This window comes from Vanellus vanellus (genome assembly GCF_965231255.1).
Source record: "Vanellus vanellus genome assembly, chromosome: 18".
In the NCBI taxonomy this organism is placed as follows: domain Eukaryota; kingdom Metazoa; phylum Chordata; class Aves; order Charadriiformes; family Charadriidae; genus Vanellus; species Vanellus vanellus.
In genome coordinates this window covers 2,967,490-2,983,397 of record NC_138923.1, presented here as the reverse complement: position 1 = coordinate 2,983,397, position 15,908 = coordinate 2,967,490, and the positions used below count along the sequence as shown (strand labels likewise).

Here is a 15,908-nt window from a genome sequence, read left to right as displayed (position 1 = left end):
CCGACGTGGTGAGTAAAATAAAATTGATGCTGGCGGCAGCGGTGGCAGGGCAGAGTCCCGGCCGCCGCAGCGCTCCGTCGGCTCGGAGGTGTGTCACCGGCTCCGCCGACAAGGATTGCTGTGGCTGAACATCAAGTCCCAATGGACTGTCCTTTGTTCCGGTCTACGTTTCTCCTTCTCCCGGTTTCTTGGGTAGAGATCTCTTCCTTCTTAGCGGTGAGCGAGATAAAAACGCGGCTGCAATCTTTGTTCGAAGATGGTGTCCGTTTGCAACCCCCGACTCCCACCCTGACCCGGTGGGGGGAAAAAATAAATAAATAAACAAACCCGATCATTAATTAATTAATTAAGAAATAGCCCAACAAAAACTGCGCCAATCTCGAAAAGGATCGACAGTCTGCTTTTTTCCGCCGTCGAAGGTGAGGACCGCTCTTCTCTCGGCTTCTCGCGCGCGTCGCGGATTTGGCATCTGCTGCGTGTCGTTGAACTAGACAAGGCAGTGGGGAGGCGGGCGAGGGGGGGAAGAGGGATGCGCTCCCTCCTCTGCCCTTCCCCTAAGGAGGGAGTCTTCTTCCTCCGTCTGTCTAGTGCAAAAAAAAAAAAAAAAAGAAAGAAGAAAGAAAAAGAGAGGAGAGAGGCTGCAGGAGGGTCTCCGGCCCCGGGGGCAGAGCAGTTCTCGCGGTGGGGGCTGCCCCACGGGCCCCCTCCGGCCCCGGGCACCGCGCGCGCGGGAGCGCACAGCCTTCCAGATGATAAAACTCATCGATTTTAAACGCGCACACCTTGAAGGGTTCTGCCACGCCGCTAGCACCAGTCATCCTCATCGGCTTCGTGGTAGTAACTACGTCCTCTGGTGCCAGTCCCGGGCCCCGTGTTGAGGCCCAGCGTGTAATGGTAGCCGTTGGGCACCCGGCGGATTTGGTGAGACTGGGAGGTCAAGGAGGAGACGTACGAAGTCCTTGAGGACCGTCCCGAGTTGGTGGCCACCGCCTCCTCGAAGGTGAGGGTGTCCTCCGGCACCGCGCGGTAGGGGCTGTCGGCCTCGTCGCGGTGGCCGCCCAGGTAGGGGTCGGAGCCGATGCGGGCCACCGCCGGCGGGGGCGGCTGCTGGTCCCCGCGCAGCAGCGCGTTGTGCTCGGACAAGCCGCGGCTCAGGCGTCCCGGGGAGAAAGTGGGCAGGCCGGTTTGGAAACTGGTGAAGTGCACGGGCGAGGAGTTGGCGGTCTTGTAAGTGATGCTGGGACGGGGGGTCAGTGGAGTCTGTGGGAGCTGCCTCCGACCCCGGCAGGGGGTACTAGCACCAGATGTCGACAGCAAGGGGCTCCCATTAACTGAACCACTGCCCTACATAAAAATTGGAACAAAGCAAATCAAAAAATAAAAAAGGGAAACACCAGACGAACACAAAGGCAGGCAGGTATAAAACAGAAGGAGAAGCAACAGGAGGGAGAGACAAGTCACAAGAGGAAAGAAAAGCAAAAAAAAAAAAAAAAAAAGAGAGAGTTTAGACAAGCACGGTCAGGGGGAGGAGGTTCTCGAGAAATAATTCAACACGAGATGTAAAGAGCCGGAGAACTGAGGTTCTGCGAGCGGTAAATAAGAACAGAAGGGATCAGAGCATCGGTAGGACGCAAACTGGCAGACGGGTCCAACAGAAGGGGACACTGTCCGGAGGGAAGGCACCCACACCATACACGGGCTCGACATGCGCCTTACCTGAGCTAGGCGGGAGCAGCTCAAAAACCTACGGGTTTGGTTATGGTTTTCTTTTTTTGCAAGTAGGATTTTGCAAAACAGCGCACTCTGCTCTGGGGGGGATTGTTTTGCAGAACTTCACCCGACGGTTGCGAATGCTGAGGTCGGAGATCATTTCTGTGGTCCAAATCGGATCACGTGGAAGGAGGATTTGGGGGCAGATTGGGTAGTTTTGCAAATAAAATGTGTTTTGACTAAATGGCCACTTACTGAAAAAAAAAAAAAAAACCCACCCAACCCAACAACTAGAAGCTTTTTGGACGGCCTTTACCTAACAACTTCCTTAAAAATGACTTCTCTTTAATATTACGCATTTGATTTTTGAGTGGTAGAAGAGCCTGGCAGCTTCCTGGGTTAGTCATAGCGACGCGTGGGAGTGAACTAAGCTTACCATAAGTTAAAAAAAAATGCCGTGAGCGCGAGGAACGGGCCCTTGTTTTGACATTGCTGGTTCCATTCTCCCAGGGCAATACATGAACGGCCCCGCGAACGCGTTTTAAAAATCCCTGGGTCTTTCGTGACCTAACATTTTGAGACCAGACCTTTAATTTTTAGAGAGTGTTTTTCCCTTCCTGTAAAAACAGCAGGTCGTTGCTTGTTCTGCCCTGCCCGGGTTTCCCAGCACAGTTTTGGGGGTAAGCCCGGCAGTGCTGGACGGAGAGGCTATTTCAGCCGCCTCTCTGGGGAGAAGCGGCGATTCCCGCGCTGTCGGGGGGCGCAGGGCAGCGGGGGTGTCACCGAGTGCCAGTGCGCTGGGGACTGACATGGCATTCGTTGCTCGTGCTGCGGGACCAACGACTCACGTCTTTCACAGCCTGGAAATCGCGTCCTTGCCTTTCTCTTCCTTCATTTTTGCTCTCACCCTTCTCTGGCTTCTCCACGTTTTGGCCTCACTCTCTGCTACGGACCCCCATTCCTGTCCCGGGTACCTGCCCCCGGCCGAGCTGCCTCCCACCGCCTCCCACCCCGTGGTCATGGAGGAGATGGGGACCACCACCCGGCGACCTCCAGGAGAAGATGCCCAGCTTTTGCCAAGGGCCCGAGGCTTAGCACCTCAAAATTACGATACTTACAAAAAGAAAGCAGAACTAAATTGTTTTGGTAAGTATTAAGCTGCCTAAAAATGTTGGGTTTTTTTCAAGATTTTCAAAATTCTTTTATCCAGGACCAATTAAGGAAATGGTCTTGATTATAGAAAAAAAAAAGTAAGGTCTTTTTTCAAAATGTCTAACGAGCTCCTTCCTGCCAAAACGTTTTGAAATTCCAAGAAGTTTAATCTCATTTAAAATTTTTTTTTTTTCCCTGGATTCATTGTAAAATGGGATTTAGATTTAACAATTCTCCTGCACTGAAAAGGAATCGGTGAAATAACTCACAGGAGATGCACAACATGCCCTGCGGGTCAGACAAAGCATTGCTCAGATACACTTTCCCCACCAGTATCAAGAGCTTCCAGTTCTCAGGTCTCCCAGGCTGCTCTGCCGAAACTGTAAGCAGGAGTGTTCATGGCCGTGGGGTCTCTGCGAGACGTCTGGAGTCACTCACTCTGTAGGTGGCTACTAAAGAGCCATCGAGTGGCATTTCCATCCCTGTTTTGGATGTGAAGCACCAAGCAGGACCTCAGTGGCTTTTATCTCCTACTGCCTGGCCTTCCTTCCCCTTTAGTTCATTTATTCCCTTCCTGTCTCCTTTATTTTAAGGAAAACATGGAAAAAGCGTGTACATCCCTGGGAGAACTCTTCCTACGCTGCATCTCCTCACCTGTCTGTGTGGACCTGGCTCCGGCCCTCCGTTGGGTGAGGTGGGCCTGCTCTGATCGGCAGACTTGGGCTGAGAACGGTCCCGGCTGCCGTAGCGGTCACAGGAGTAGAAGCGCTGCTTTTCGGAGGAGGAGGAAGAGTGCTGCTTCCTCTCTTGGGACCGGCCGCGTTCCTGCTTCTTGTCCTTGGAAGAAGACTCACCAGAGTGGGCCACTGAAAGAAGAACATCGGTTGGGGGTCACCAACACGGGAGGAACCCCCAAGTGTGGGGCAGGGAGGTCGTTCCATGCAGATGGGACCCCAAATCACATCAGATGACCGCTGCGCATCCCGAAAGGAGGAGGACAAGGGACAAATCCTTGTTTGCAAAGCACTTACCAGCTTCTCCATCGGCCAGCTGATGGGGAGACCTGTCCAAGGACTTCTGCTTCTTCTCTTTCCGCCGGTGGCAGCGGTGGTGATGGTGGTGATGCCCTTGCTCCGGCGGCATGCGCTCCAAGGAGTATTCGTAGAGGTGCATGGCGTGAGGGCGCTGCGGGGTCAGCGTGGAGACGGAGCGCTTCATGGGGCTGGTGTCCGGGATGGGCTGCAAGGCAGACGGAGGGACACGGAGCAGGGTGAGCGCGGGCGCTGCACGGTGCTCAGCTGCTTGGTTCCCGGCCCGGGGAGGGTTATACGGTAAGAGAAAAAGGGAAGGAGGGGACGGAGAAAAATGGTTAATTGGATATAACTGGAAAGGGCAGAAGGACTTGTGGAATGGTAGATCGAGTGCTAAATTTGAGGAGCAAACGGGATCTCCATTTGCTGAGATGGGCTTTACTTTTAGCAGAGTGCCAATCCACAGGTACCATGGGCGCAGAGCGATATGCAGCACTTCACACCAAACACAGCGTTCGCAGGAGTCGACAGTAGGTGAGCAGGGGCATAGGGCAGCACAGTAGCCAAGCGCCTCACAAGGATAATTCTCCACCACTACTTTCACCCAAAGCTGCTTCAGGGGCATGTGGTCATCCCAAAGCGACTCCAAAGAGAAGAAAGCATGGAAAGCGTTGCTGGGCATCACATGGAGAGGGAGAAAACACAGGAGCAAGTGGGCAAGGTACAGGCCAAGCCACCGAGAAATGACTTCTATCTCCCTGCAATTGAAGACGGCTCCCATCAGACACAACCTCTCTCGTCCCACCATCACTCCTCGAAGCCCTCGCGGCTGGGACAAGCAGGATGGCGTGCATGTCTTGCAATTCTACTAGGACAGCTCCAAAAATGACTCCTTGTGTTTGCTATTGCTGTTTACTAATCAATCGTGGCCAAACATCTGGACACCGAGAGCAGAAACACGGCCTCCCACGGGCACTGCTGGGCCCTGTCCCTGTGCCAGTGGCAGCTCCAGACTCTGCTCCCTTCCCTTTAGGTTCAAAGCCTTAACAAAGATGGTCTGCAGCAACCAAGACGAGTGGGCTGCAGGACAGCTATTCTCCCAGCCTCTCTCTTCTCTACTGTGCAATCACCATGTATAAAGCTCAGAAAAAAAAAGGGGACAATTCCCTTCTCTGTCACTCTGCTGGCCTCCAGCTGGCTCTCTGGTGGAGGCAGGGCTTCATCCGTCCTCCACAGGCTTCCCTGGGTCTACCACTGCATCAAAGCTGCGTGGCAGAAGAAAGACCTCAGAGCACGGTGGTCCAGCCTGCAGGGGAAGGAGCTCAGGATGTCCTCCGCTCCCACAGCGCTGACCCTTCTTTCAATTCACAATCCCATATCTGCCTCCAAAGACGGTTCTCGCAGAACATTTACTTTGTTCACTGTAACCTTTCCAAAGAGCCCTGTGTTATTTTGACTGTCTCCGCTATTTTGTTTGCTCATCCTGAATTTCAGCTCTCCACTGCCCCGTGGTATTTACACAGCGCAAAGCCAGTGGTTTCGCAGCTCTGCTCCTTATTTTGGGTGGAAAGAACCGCTCTCCCTCCCGGCGGGCCATCGCAGGCCGATTATCTCGTGTGCAAAGGTGCGGTCGGGGCTGAATTTTTGTTTGGTGCTCTCTCTCTCTCTCTCTCCCTCTCTTGCTAAGTAGTTACCCAAATTTCGGTGCCTCCCACTGGAAGGGCAAGCTGGAAGTGCCAGAGCTGGAGGGTTTGAGGGAGGCACGAGGGAGACCCTGCTGGGGTGGGGGGCACAGCAGAGAGCCCGAGGCGTGGGGGCGCCCCGGTGGCCGCAGCAGCGCGGTTAGCAGGACCGGGCTGGGCTGCGTTCCTCTCCTCGCTGTGGGGGCAAGACATTACACTGAAGAGCTTCGTGTTTGCCCTCCTTGCTCACTGCCGAGCCTGAAGACGGAGGAAGGCAGAGAGGCCCATCTCGATGGTCTTGATGGGCAAAAAAAGTGAAAATGCTTCCCACTAAAAAAGCCTATCCAGATTTCCAAAATCTACATCGGAGCTGCCGGGAAGACGACAGCTGAGATTTCCCGACAAAAAGCCAGCCGAATCGATAAGAAAAGAACATTTCTCTTTGGACTCTGGACCTGATTCCGCGCTTATTCCAGAGACAGAAGTCCCCGCTGACACTAATGGGAAGTGGCAAAGCAATGAATACCCTTTCCATAAATCCTGCCGATGCTCTCGTTGCGTTAACGGGGCATGCACAGGCTCCCCACGAGCCTCGGGAGACTACGCCATAACCCTCCGGAGAGTTACTAATTGCTTCTTCATTACCAAACCGATTGTTTTCAGTTCCTAAATTCCTGTGCAACAAGGCATACAAAAACAAATAAATAAGCAAAAACAAACAAACAAACAAAACCACCCCCCCCTGCTGTTACAGCGTGCGGCGTGCAATTGAGGATCGAGGGAACTGCAGCAAAGTGGGAAGAGATAGCGGCTGCGTCGGTGCAACATTGGACTCCAAATGAGAAGGGAGAAAAGTAAAGGGTTAAGGAAGGTTAAATTATTTCTTAACGTGAATTTAAGAGGATACAACTTAGTGCAAACTACATACTGCTAGGTAACTCCCAGGTGACCGTGCTTTGCTCCTCTGCAAACAATTCGGACAAGATGAGAGACATTATTTGAAGCAGCCCCACAGTACAGCCATTGTCAGACATCACGGCAGATGTGCAGCAGACACGATGACGACAAGGGAAGGGGGGGTGATGGGGGAGGGGGGCAGCAAAGAGGGAGGGAGGAGGTGAGATTGAAAGCGTAGGAAGGTTGGGTTGTTTTTTTTTTAAAAAAAAAAAAAAAAAGTGGAACATAAAACGACAGAGGAATGAGAGGCAAAGAGAAAGGGAGACATCCCGAAACAGAAAGCATTGCAAATAAGAGTTATAAAGAACTCAAAGTTTGGGGGGAGAAGAAGCAGCATGTGAGAGGGAGGGTGGAGGGCATGGAAGGGGAAGACACACACACAGAAAGTACATCAGTTATTCAGCTGAAGCTACAACCACCAAAACATCGTATTATTAAATGAGTTTAGAGCCGCTCAGATATCACGGGCCTGATTCATCACGAGATTAGACAGCTTTGCCGCGGGGCAGCTGTGCCCTGGGGGATGCGTACCGTGCCGCTGCGAGAGACACTCACTCGCTCCTGCAAATACCTGCTGCAGCGGAGAGGAGTTTCCCAAGGAAAGGCCGGTGCCGCTGGCGGGGCTGCTGCCAACTGCCTCGCCTCGGAAGGAAAGATGCTACTTGTGGGCTAGAATAAAGGACAACTTTGTTCTGGGAAGGGGGAAGGGAGTATGGGTTCGCTTTGGGGTCTGTTCCTTTTATTAAGTGTGTTGAGTAGTGCTCCTGATAACGCAGAGGATCCCAGCTCTCACACAAAGAGCGCGGTTTCCGAAGCCAGCTGGGAAATTTGCTAGCCGCCGAAGTGTCGCTTGTGCCAGCCAGAGCACGTTAGCAAAAAGATTATATCTACTGGAGCTATCGCTGTGTACGCAGTACACAGGCTTTTAGTTTTGGGGTGCAGCACATTTTTCAGGTTCTGCTTCCCACAGCCACGGGCTGCTCGCTCCTGACTGCATGAATCAGCCCCTTCCAACGAGAGGCATGACTACGAGCGGTAAGATGTTCTGGCACGCAGGAGGCAGGAGAGCATCTGGGACCGCAAGCTAGCAATGAACATGGGAAATGCCCCAAAACGATCTGTGAGAACCATGAGAGCCTACATGCTAAGCAGCCTCCGCGAGTCGCTGTAAAAGTCAACTCTAGCGATGAGATTTCTTTACAAGAAGTTAAGCGAGGGAAATCCTCAACAACATTTTACTGACCAAATTCACAATAGAGCATATGCTGAATACTATGGGAAGAGAAAAACAAGCCAGGGAGGATGCTTAGTGTCTCAGTGAAGCCTTCCAGGCACAGGCTCCCTGCTATTTTCCGTCCCTGCTGCATTCATCAAAGAGAATCACAGCGCATCTCCAGCTTTCTGCATGGCTCGGGCGCAGGAGCGTGCCTTGGCCAGCTGAATGGATGGATGGCACAGCTGCCCATGGGAAACGTACGCCTTCCAAGGGACAGCGTTGTCCTCCTTGGGTAGGGAGCCATCAGTTAGCTACCCAGGCAGAGGGATTTCTCTGGGTTGCTTTCTGCTGGGGGCAGCGCTGCGTCTCCACGCTACCACCTGCCACCCAAGCACAAAGGCTGGTTGCCCGTCTCCAGGCTCAGCAAACATCTTTGAAACCAAATAGTCACAAGCAACTTCCAAAAACACGGCGAGCAGAGAGAAGATACTGAGTTCTTGACCCACTCTCAGTCTCCCACCACCAGTAAAGTCACCCTCGCTCACCTGAGTTTCGGCGGCCAGGCGCGGCATGGAAGCCGCCCGCCCTTGGCTCTCCAGGCCTGGTTGGTGCTCTCCGTTGGCAAGCGTGGGGCTGATTTCCCTCATTTCTACCACCTGATCGAAACAAGAAACGGTTTCAGTAGCAAGAACATGAACATCAGCTTTGAAGCCATCAACTGAACAGGCTTCTGCTAAGCTTGATTTAATTGTGAAGAGATGCTGGTGTGGGAAAGAGGGTCAATTAAGAGCTGTGGAGTGCCCAGGTTACTCTATCTACAGTGTGGTCCTCAAAGGCAACAGTGGACCAAGCTCTTCCACCAGCCATGGCAATGAGCCCCAGCTGTGACCCGTGAAACCCCTCAGCTGAGTTTGTACACTGATGGCAATGGGATTGGGACAATTGGACAAGTAGGAAGAGATAACCTTGAGCAATCTATTGCAGCAGACATATCATTCCTTGAAAAGCGTGTCCACACGTACAGCTATCACAGCGTAGAAGCTACCAGATTTGGGGTTTTCTCCAAAATGTTCAAGCAAACTTGGGGTTGTAAGAGACAGAACACTGCTTGTCTCAAGGGACGGATCTACTGTCTACTGCATTGCACCCTGTCTTCACCTGTTCCTTCTAAATGTTTTCTAAAATGCCTAAAAGTCTGCTGCATTTCTAAAATCTACTGCATCTCACCCTGCCTTCACATCATCACCCTGTCTACTCACCCGTTCGATGGGGATTTCTTCTGAGTGGCCTCGTTCAAAAGCTGGTGTCCTGGTTTCATAAAACACATCCTGGGTGCGTTGGGTCCCCCAAGAACTGGACTCTTTGATCCCACCCTCTGGGGCTGGCCTGTCAGCGGGAAAAGAGGAAGAAAGATACTCTTTTGCAAAGAGATTTTGCTGACTGTATCGTGAGGAAGGTAAACTGCTCAGATGATACCCTTTGAGTTTTCACTTGTGGAACCAGTCGCAGGATAGGCACAGCTGCCGGTGAAGGTCTAAGGTCCCCTGGGTTTTGCCAGGGCCACCCCCTACACAGGCTGAAGATCCCATGAGCAATGAGGAAATCAAACCAGACATTCCTTTTTTTTTCCCCCCCATTAACTGAACAAAACAACTTCTGCAGCTTAAGTTCTGATGAAGAAGAACGAAAAATTTTGGATCAGGCGTATTATGTATGCAAGACCAGTTAGACGTTGGTCAAACAGGTCTGTGGCCATGCTAAGGTACGTGCACTGCATGTACAGCGGTACAGGTGGCCCTGGGTTTCACCGTTGGGTCTGATGTTGGTTTCCCCATCGGGTTTATTTGGGACGTTTAAACTTCAGATGTCTATCACTAAAAATCCATAGTGCCTGTGACCCAGAGGAAAGTCACCTGGAGAAGAGCGGGAAATAGAGAATTGATTAGGGATCACTGTTACTCTAAGTGTTTAGTAAGCTCTCTGTGGAGGTATTATTTTGCCCAAAGAGAAAGAGCCGGATTCTGTCCTGGAAAGTCTCAAGAAGCTCTTGCTCTTACCAAGTGCTGTGAGCTCGAGGGATGACTTTGCTCCCAAGGTCCTTTTGACTCCCAAGAACTCACTGCAGTGGTGGTGGGTGCGTCGGGGTTTGCTTGTTTTGCAATGATCCCAAATTTCTGTAAGCAAACCCACAACTAGCCACAATGGAAAGCTCTCTAACTAAGATTCAGAGGAGACCATGAAGAAAACACGCAGCTCTGGAGAACCCAATGCTACCGCCACATGGATAATTGCACCTGAGGCAGCAGTGGGAAGCAGAGCCACACGGAGGCATTTTGGTAGCCACCAGTGGGAAATTGTCCCAGCTGCGGCGTGAAGCAGCCGCTGGTCTTGGTGTCACCAGCTGTGCTGTCCCACCTCCAGAGCAACTGAACCAGCAGTGGTCGGGGTTGATGCGTACACCCCGTGTGCCCCTTCTCAGCATTGCAGCTTTTGCGGGGAGGTCGCAGGATACTCACAACGCGCCCCCGTTGTTGAGGGAGGCTGAGCTTTTCTGGCGAAGGAAGGCCTTTGCGTTGTTGAATGCCGCGGGCTGGGTTTGCTCCAAAGTGGCCTTCAGGGGGTGGAAGAGTGACACTGGGCCGGGCTGCGAAGCAGAAGGAGAGGTTGTCAGAGTCAGAGCTGTGTGTGGGGAGGATGGGCTGTGGTGCGTTTTCATAGAATCATAGAATCATAGAATTGTCTGGGTTGGAAGAGACCCTTGGGATCATCGAGTCCAACCATCTACCCTACTCTACAAAGTTCTCCCCTACACCATGTCCCCCAACACCACATCTAAACCTCTCTTCAACGTTGGAGATCATCCAGATGACCATCCTGAAATCAACAGGTACATGTCCTATCAGAAGCCATCGGGGTTTCAATCCCAAGCCAGTTGCATGGAAATATTTTCAACAAATTGTAAAAATTTTCAAATCTATCAGAGCCAAAATGATTTTGAATAATTCCCATTTTCAAAAGTAACTTCAACATTTTGTAGCCAAACTATCATCAGCTTTCAATAATTCTTTGCTGTCCCAAAGAAATCTTTTGGTGCCTCCCAGTCCCTAGGCCACAAAACAGGACTGCCAAAGAGGAAAACAGACTGCCAAGTGTGACTCGACGTTTTTTTGGAAAAGACCTTTCCAGACCTACTGGAAAAGGCAATGGCAACAATATCTTTTTGAGACAGCCTTTCAGGAGAGGTTTCCATTTTTGAGACAGCATTTTCAAATCCTGCCTGGAGAAACCCCCAGACTTTCTGGACGAAATGTGGCAGCGACTCTCTTGAGAGCTGCCCAACGCTGGAGAAGAGGCTGCCCAAGAGGGAGGACGGAGAAATGTCACCTTTTGGCTGAGTACCTGGCACAGGCCTCCGGGCGGCTGGTGGACTTGTTCCCTGCTGTTCTTATTCTGCTTGTAAAAGTCGAATATCATCAGCGCTGCGTAGACCTTCCCCACAGTCATCTCATCGGCTGGCAGAGGATGGTGAAACGCAGCAGAGACGTTCAGGTGAGGAAGGGGAAAAGGTCAGGAGAAGAGAATAAGAAGTCAAAGAGCACAAGAAATAACCAGAAACAGGCGTGAAAAGCACGGAGAAAGAAGAGGCAACGTGAGAATAACGAGGCAAAACAGACACAGAAAAGTGGGGGAAAGAAAAAAAAGAGCAAGACAAGGTTATCACAGACTTCTTCAGATCTTTGGCTGTTGCCGCCTTTTCCATCCGAGGAGGATGGCCCCTGTCTCTAACTCTCTGTGGCAAACATTCACAGAGACCCTGTAGAACCCTCCCCTCCTCCCCTCCCCCCAAAAAAAAGGGCAGGAAAACTCTGTGGCATTGTGCGCACTGCCGACAGAAGAATCGCTAAATTAATACCAGATCCACAGCCAGCGCTTTTATCAACAAAGAAGCCTTATTCCCATTTTTTTTTGAATTACAGTCAAGCGGGGCATAATGGGCTAATATATACATTTAAAGCGAATTTCATTTTTCCAGATGTCTCTTTTCACCCTCCCGGCTCTGCTCCCGGCCCTCCCCTGCGCGGCGCCGCAGCGCTTGCCGTAGGGCGAAGAGTTAAAGTAGCAGATATATAGGCATCAAGAGAGGAGGGGAAGAAAAGACTTAAGCAGTCACTACCCACCGATTTGCACCTCCTCACCTTCCTCGTTTTTCTTAATTAACAATGCCTTTATTGCTCTGCACTGTTTCTCATTAATCAGGAATCCAGAGCCCTCGTCTGGGCCATTCAAGATAATGGCAAACTTTCCATTTTCTCTGCACATTCGCCCAGGACATCATCAAGTAACACAAAGGCCTTTAGCCCCAAAATAGCTCTCTTTGATTCCAAAGTTCTCAGCAAACTTTAATTTTCTTCTGGTTTTCTGAAGCCCAGGTGGTAGAAATTGCTCTCCCGTCCTGTACGGCACAGGCTGGAGGTGGACACAGCTACGAGAAAGCTCTGCAAGAGGCCACACAGGGCATCGCTCCCTTCTTGGTGCTGGTTTGTTTTTTTTTTCCTAAGTACAGGAAATCTACTGCAGCGTAGTGAAACACATGCCTAGATGCGGCCTCAGCTTCCCCACTCACTGCGTGACCGCGGCACGGAGGTGCGGGCTGGGAACCTTGCGGAGAGGACACCTAGAAGCTGAACTGCACTCGGTTTCTTGGCAGCATCCTCTAGATGCCCGCACACCTGGACGGGGCTAGGGACGGGGCGGGCGAGGAGGGAGAAACGCTCTGGGCTTCTTCGGCGGCGAGGATGGGCCGGGTGCTCACTGATGAACCACTTACGTTTGTGAGGAGGCACCAGCAAATCCAGAGTCTTCTGGGACAGATTGGGCCAAACCAGCGAGATCTCCTTTCTCAACTCAGCATCGCACTGGTGCTGTTTAACACCCCCTGCAGAAAGGGAGGGGAGAGAGAGAGAGGAACATGACGAAGAGGGAGAATCCTGGTCCTGTCAGCGCGTAGCACCATGTACACAGCAAGCACCGGAGAAGGCATGTCCCCCACTCCCATTTCTTGCGAAGAGCGAGCCCGCGCCAGCTGCAGCAGGTGTCGCAAAGGGAATCGGTGACCTCCACCATGGCAAAAGGGTGTGAGCTCAGCAGGATCATCATCGTTTCAACCTGCTGACCCTCTACTGTTACTCAGGGCTTCAACTTAAGCTCAGGCTTATACCCAACAGCAGGTGACTGCTTGTTTGGGGTGCTGGCCAGAGCCAGTGGGAGGCACCAGCATCTCCCAGGTGTGGTGCAACGGACCCACCCTGCGGTGCTGGATTATGAGCAATGCCGTGATTGAGTATAAACCCTCTTCTTGCATCAAGAAGAGTGTGGCCAGCAGGTGGAGGGAGGTCATCCTCCCACTCTGCTCTGCCCCGGGGAGGCCACATCTGGAGCACTGTGTCCAGTTTGGGGCTCCCCGGGTCAAGAAGGACAGGGAACTGCTAGAGAGGGTCCAGCAAAGGGCTACAAAGATGAAGAGGGGACTGGAGCATCTTTCTTATGAGGAAAGGCTGAGGGAGTTGGGGCTTTTCAGTCTGGAGAAGAGAAGACTGAGGGGGATCTAATCAATCCTTCGAGGGAGGGTGCCGGGGGGATGGGAACAGCTTTTTCCAGTGGTGCCCAGTGACAGGACAAGAGGGAACAGGCACAAACGTGACCACAGGAAGTTCCATCTCAACCTGAGGAGGGACTTCTCTCCTGTGCGGGCGGCAGAGCACTGGCACAGCTGCCCAGAGAGGGGGGGAGTCTCCCCCTCCGGAGCCATTCCAAACCCGCCTGGACGTGTCCTGTGCCACTGCTGGAGGTGCCCCTGCTCTGGCGGGGGGTGGCACTGGGGGAGCTCCAGAGGGCCCTTCCAGCCCTCACCAGTCTGGGATTCTCCCCCCCCCCCCAACTCTTCCCGAAGCCTTTGGCCATGAGACATAAGCACGCTGTTCTGGACCAGCAGCAGCTATATCACAAGGTAAAGCAGACAGAGCCGAACACAGTGGCGTTATTCAAATGGCCAAAGTGAGGTCTTAATACGTGAGGGGAAAGTGATTAAAGTCCATGTAAGCCAACAGGCCAGCTCCCAAATGAATGCACCGCACAGTAGGCAATTAAATAGTTCATCTGAATGACAGAGATTATTTTTCCAAGAGAAAAGTAATGGGAGGAGGCTCTGGGCATTCTGCTGCATGGTGGTTTGAACTCCCACACGGAAACTCATTAGGGAGAGTTTATTAAGGGCCTCTTAGTCCCACTAAAGACTCAATTAAATGTAGCACACAAAACCTATTCAAACGAAGCACATAAAAACAAAACAGGTCAAAACCTCACAACCCGCAGCAGATAGAAACCTTAGAAAGAACCCAGCGCCATCAGCTGAGCTCTCTTCTCTGGTTCCCTTCCAGTGTGCGGCCAAAGAAGAGGGGGTGGGGGAGTCTTTTTGAGTTGAAAAAGGCTGTTTGAATTACCATTGCTGGCAGGTAACCGGAAGCCTAAAATAATACCAACTGTCCGCGTCCTTATCAAGAGGTTATTACTAAAAGAAGAGACCGGCACCTAAAAATCCCAGGCAGTCCTAAGTGCATCCTTAGAAATGGGTGTCTGATATTTGGGGTCAGTCCCTAGGGGAGTCCTACTGACCTCAAAATTGTGCCTTCTTCCAGCAGTGCCTACCCAAAGCATCAAGGACAAAGTTTAAGCAACATATAAGGGAGGTAATTAATACAGATAGGTTGAACAGCTGGTCTGAAACTGCTTAGGAAAAGCACAACATCCTAACCCTGCCCTGCCCTTTGCTCGCAAGAGCATTGTTACCTCTTATTAGTTTTTAAATTAGGTATAAAAGCGCTTTGGCCAGTCATGCCTTGATCCTGACCCCAGCCAGCCTGATTAAATAGTGTAACGACCCAGAGAAAAGCACAATGTATTTTATTACATTGCAATGTTTAATTGGGAAGTCAAGTAAATGCCTGATTAAACACTTAAATAATTAAATTTTATCTCAAGGTGGAATGAGGTTCACGGCACTTGGAGTCACTGCTTTGCTGCCAGCAGACAGGAAGGGCTGGAATAGTTGAGAAAAGAGGTATGGAAACTCTCGTTTCTGTTATACAGCAGCGAGCACAAGCACAGGGCTTCTCCTCCCAGAGCTCCCAACTGGGATGGCCAAAGCTCTCCCCGTCTCATGGAGCCTTTGAAAGGCTGAGGGAGTTGGGGCTTTTCAGTCTGGAGAAGAGAAGACTGAGGGGGGATCTTATCAATGCTTATCAATCCTTCAAGGGAGGGTGCCGGGGGGATGGGAACAGTCAGTGGTGCCCAGTGACAGGACAAGAGGGAACGGGCACAAACGTGACCACAGGAAGTTCCATCTCAACCTGAGGAGGGACTTCTCTCCTGTGCGGGCGGCAGAGCACTGGCACAGCTGCCCAGAGAGGGGGGGGAGTCTCCCCCTCCGGAGCCATTCCAAACCCGCCTGGAGGTGTCCTGTGCCACTGCTGGAGGTGCCCCTGCTCTGGCGGGGGGTGGCACTGGGGGAGCTCCAGAGGGCCCTTCCGACCCTGACCGGTCTGGGATGCTGTGATTCATCAACAGGGATGCCAGGATGCGGCTGCCCCAAAGGCGGAGCGATGCTCAGGACCCCTCTCTGTTGCCTGTCCCTGAGGCTCCCTGGTCCTCGGGTGCTGGCAGAGGGTGGGCAGACAATAGGGAAATCGGGCTTCCACCTGCGGCAGGATCTCAGTGGTTTCAGGAGGACACCAAGCCACCAGAGAAGGTGGAGTGCTGTCACACAACGCCTCCCTCTCACCTGAGGCGAGTTTGATTTCTAGGGCAGTGCGGATCAAGGCCATCAGCGTGGACGTGAAGTGGACGGTTAAATCTTCAGGTGAGATCGGCATGTTCATCCGCACCAGGCGCTGGAGAGAGAAACGCGGTGGCTGTGAGCACGGGTCGGCATTCCTCCCCCCCTCCCCGCCCCCTCCCCAGCCCTTAGAAACAGCCACAGTACAAACATTCACCTTTTGTGCACAGAGCTAAAGAGCATCTTCTCCACATAGGTGCCCACCTCCTTTTCAGGAGCAGGTCTGAGCCGTAACGGTGGCTTTAATGGTTGAACAATTGATTTGCCAG

General features: G+C 52.1%; 1 protein-coding gene across 1 annotated transcript in view; it reads right to left on the bottom strand.

Moving 5' to 3' along the window:
- Nucleotides 1-804: 804 nt before the first annotated feature.
- CACNA1B (calcium voltage-gated channel subunit alpha1 B) overlaps nt 805-15,908 on the bottom strand; it is a gene marked incomplete at both ends in the record, with an annotated part of 308,104 nt that continues 293,000 nt past the window's right edge. Inside the window, 10 exons of the mRNA XM_082492464.1 lie at nt 805-1,344; nt 3,517-3,728; nt 3,894-4,101; nt 6,504-6,539; nt 8,294-8,404; nt 9,008-9,134; nt 10,265-10,392; nt 11,148-11,260; nt 12,577-12,684; nt 15,586-15,694. Coding sequence (XP_082348590.1) covers nt 805-1,344; nt 3,517-3,728; nt 3,894-4,101; nt 6,504-6,539; nt 8,294-8,404; nt 9,008-9,134; nt 10,265-10,392; nt 11,148-11,260; nt 12,577-12,684; nt 15,586-15,694 — 1,692 coding nt within the window. The remainder of the gene's footprint in view (nt 1,345-3,516; nt 3,729-3,893; nt 4,102-6,503; nt 6,540-8,293; nt 8,405-9,007; nt 9,135-10,264; nt 10,393-11,147; nt 11,261-12,576; nt 12,685-15,585; nt 15,695-15,908) is intronic.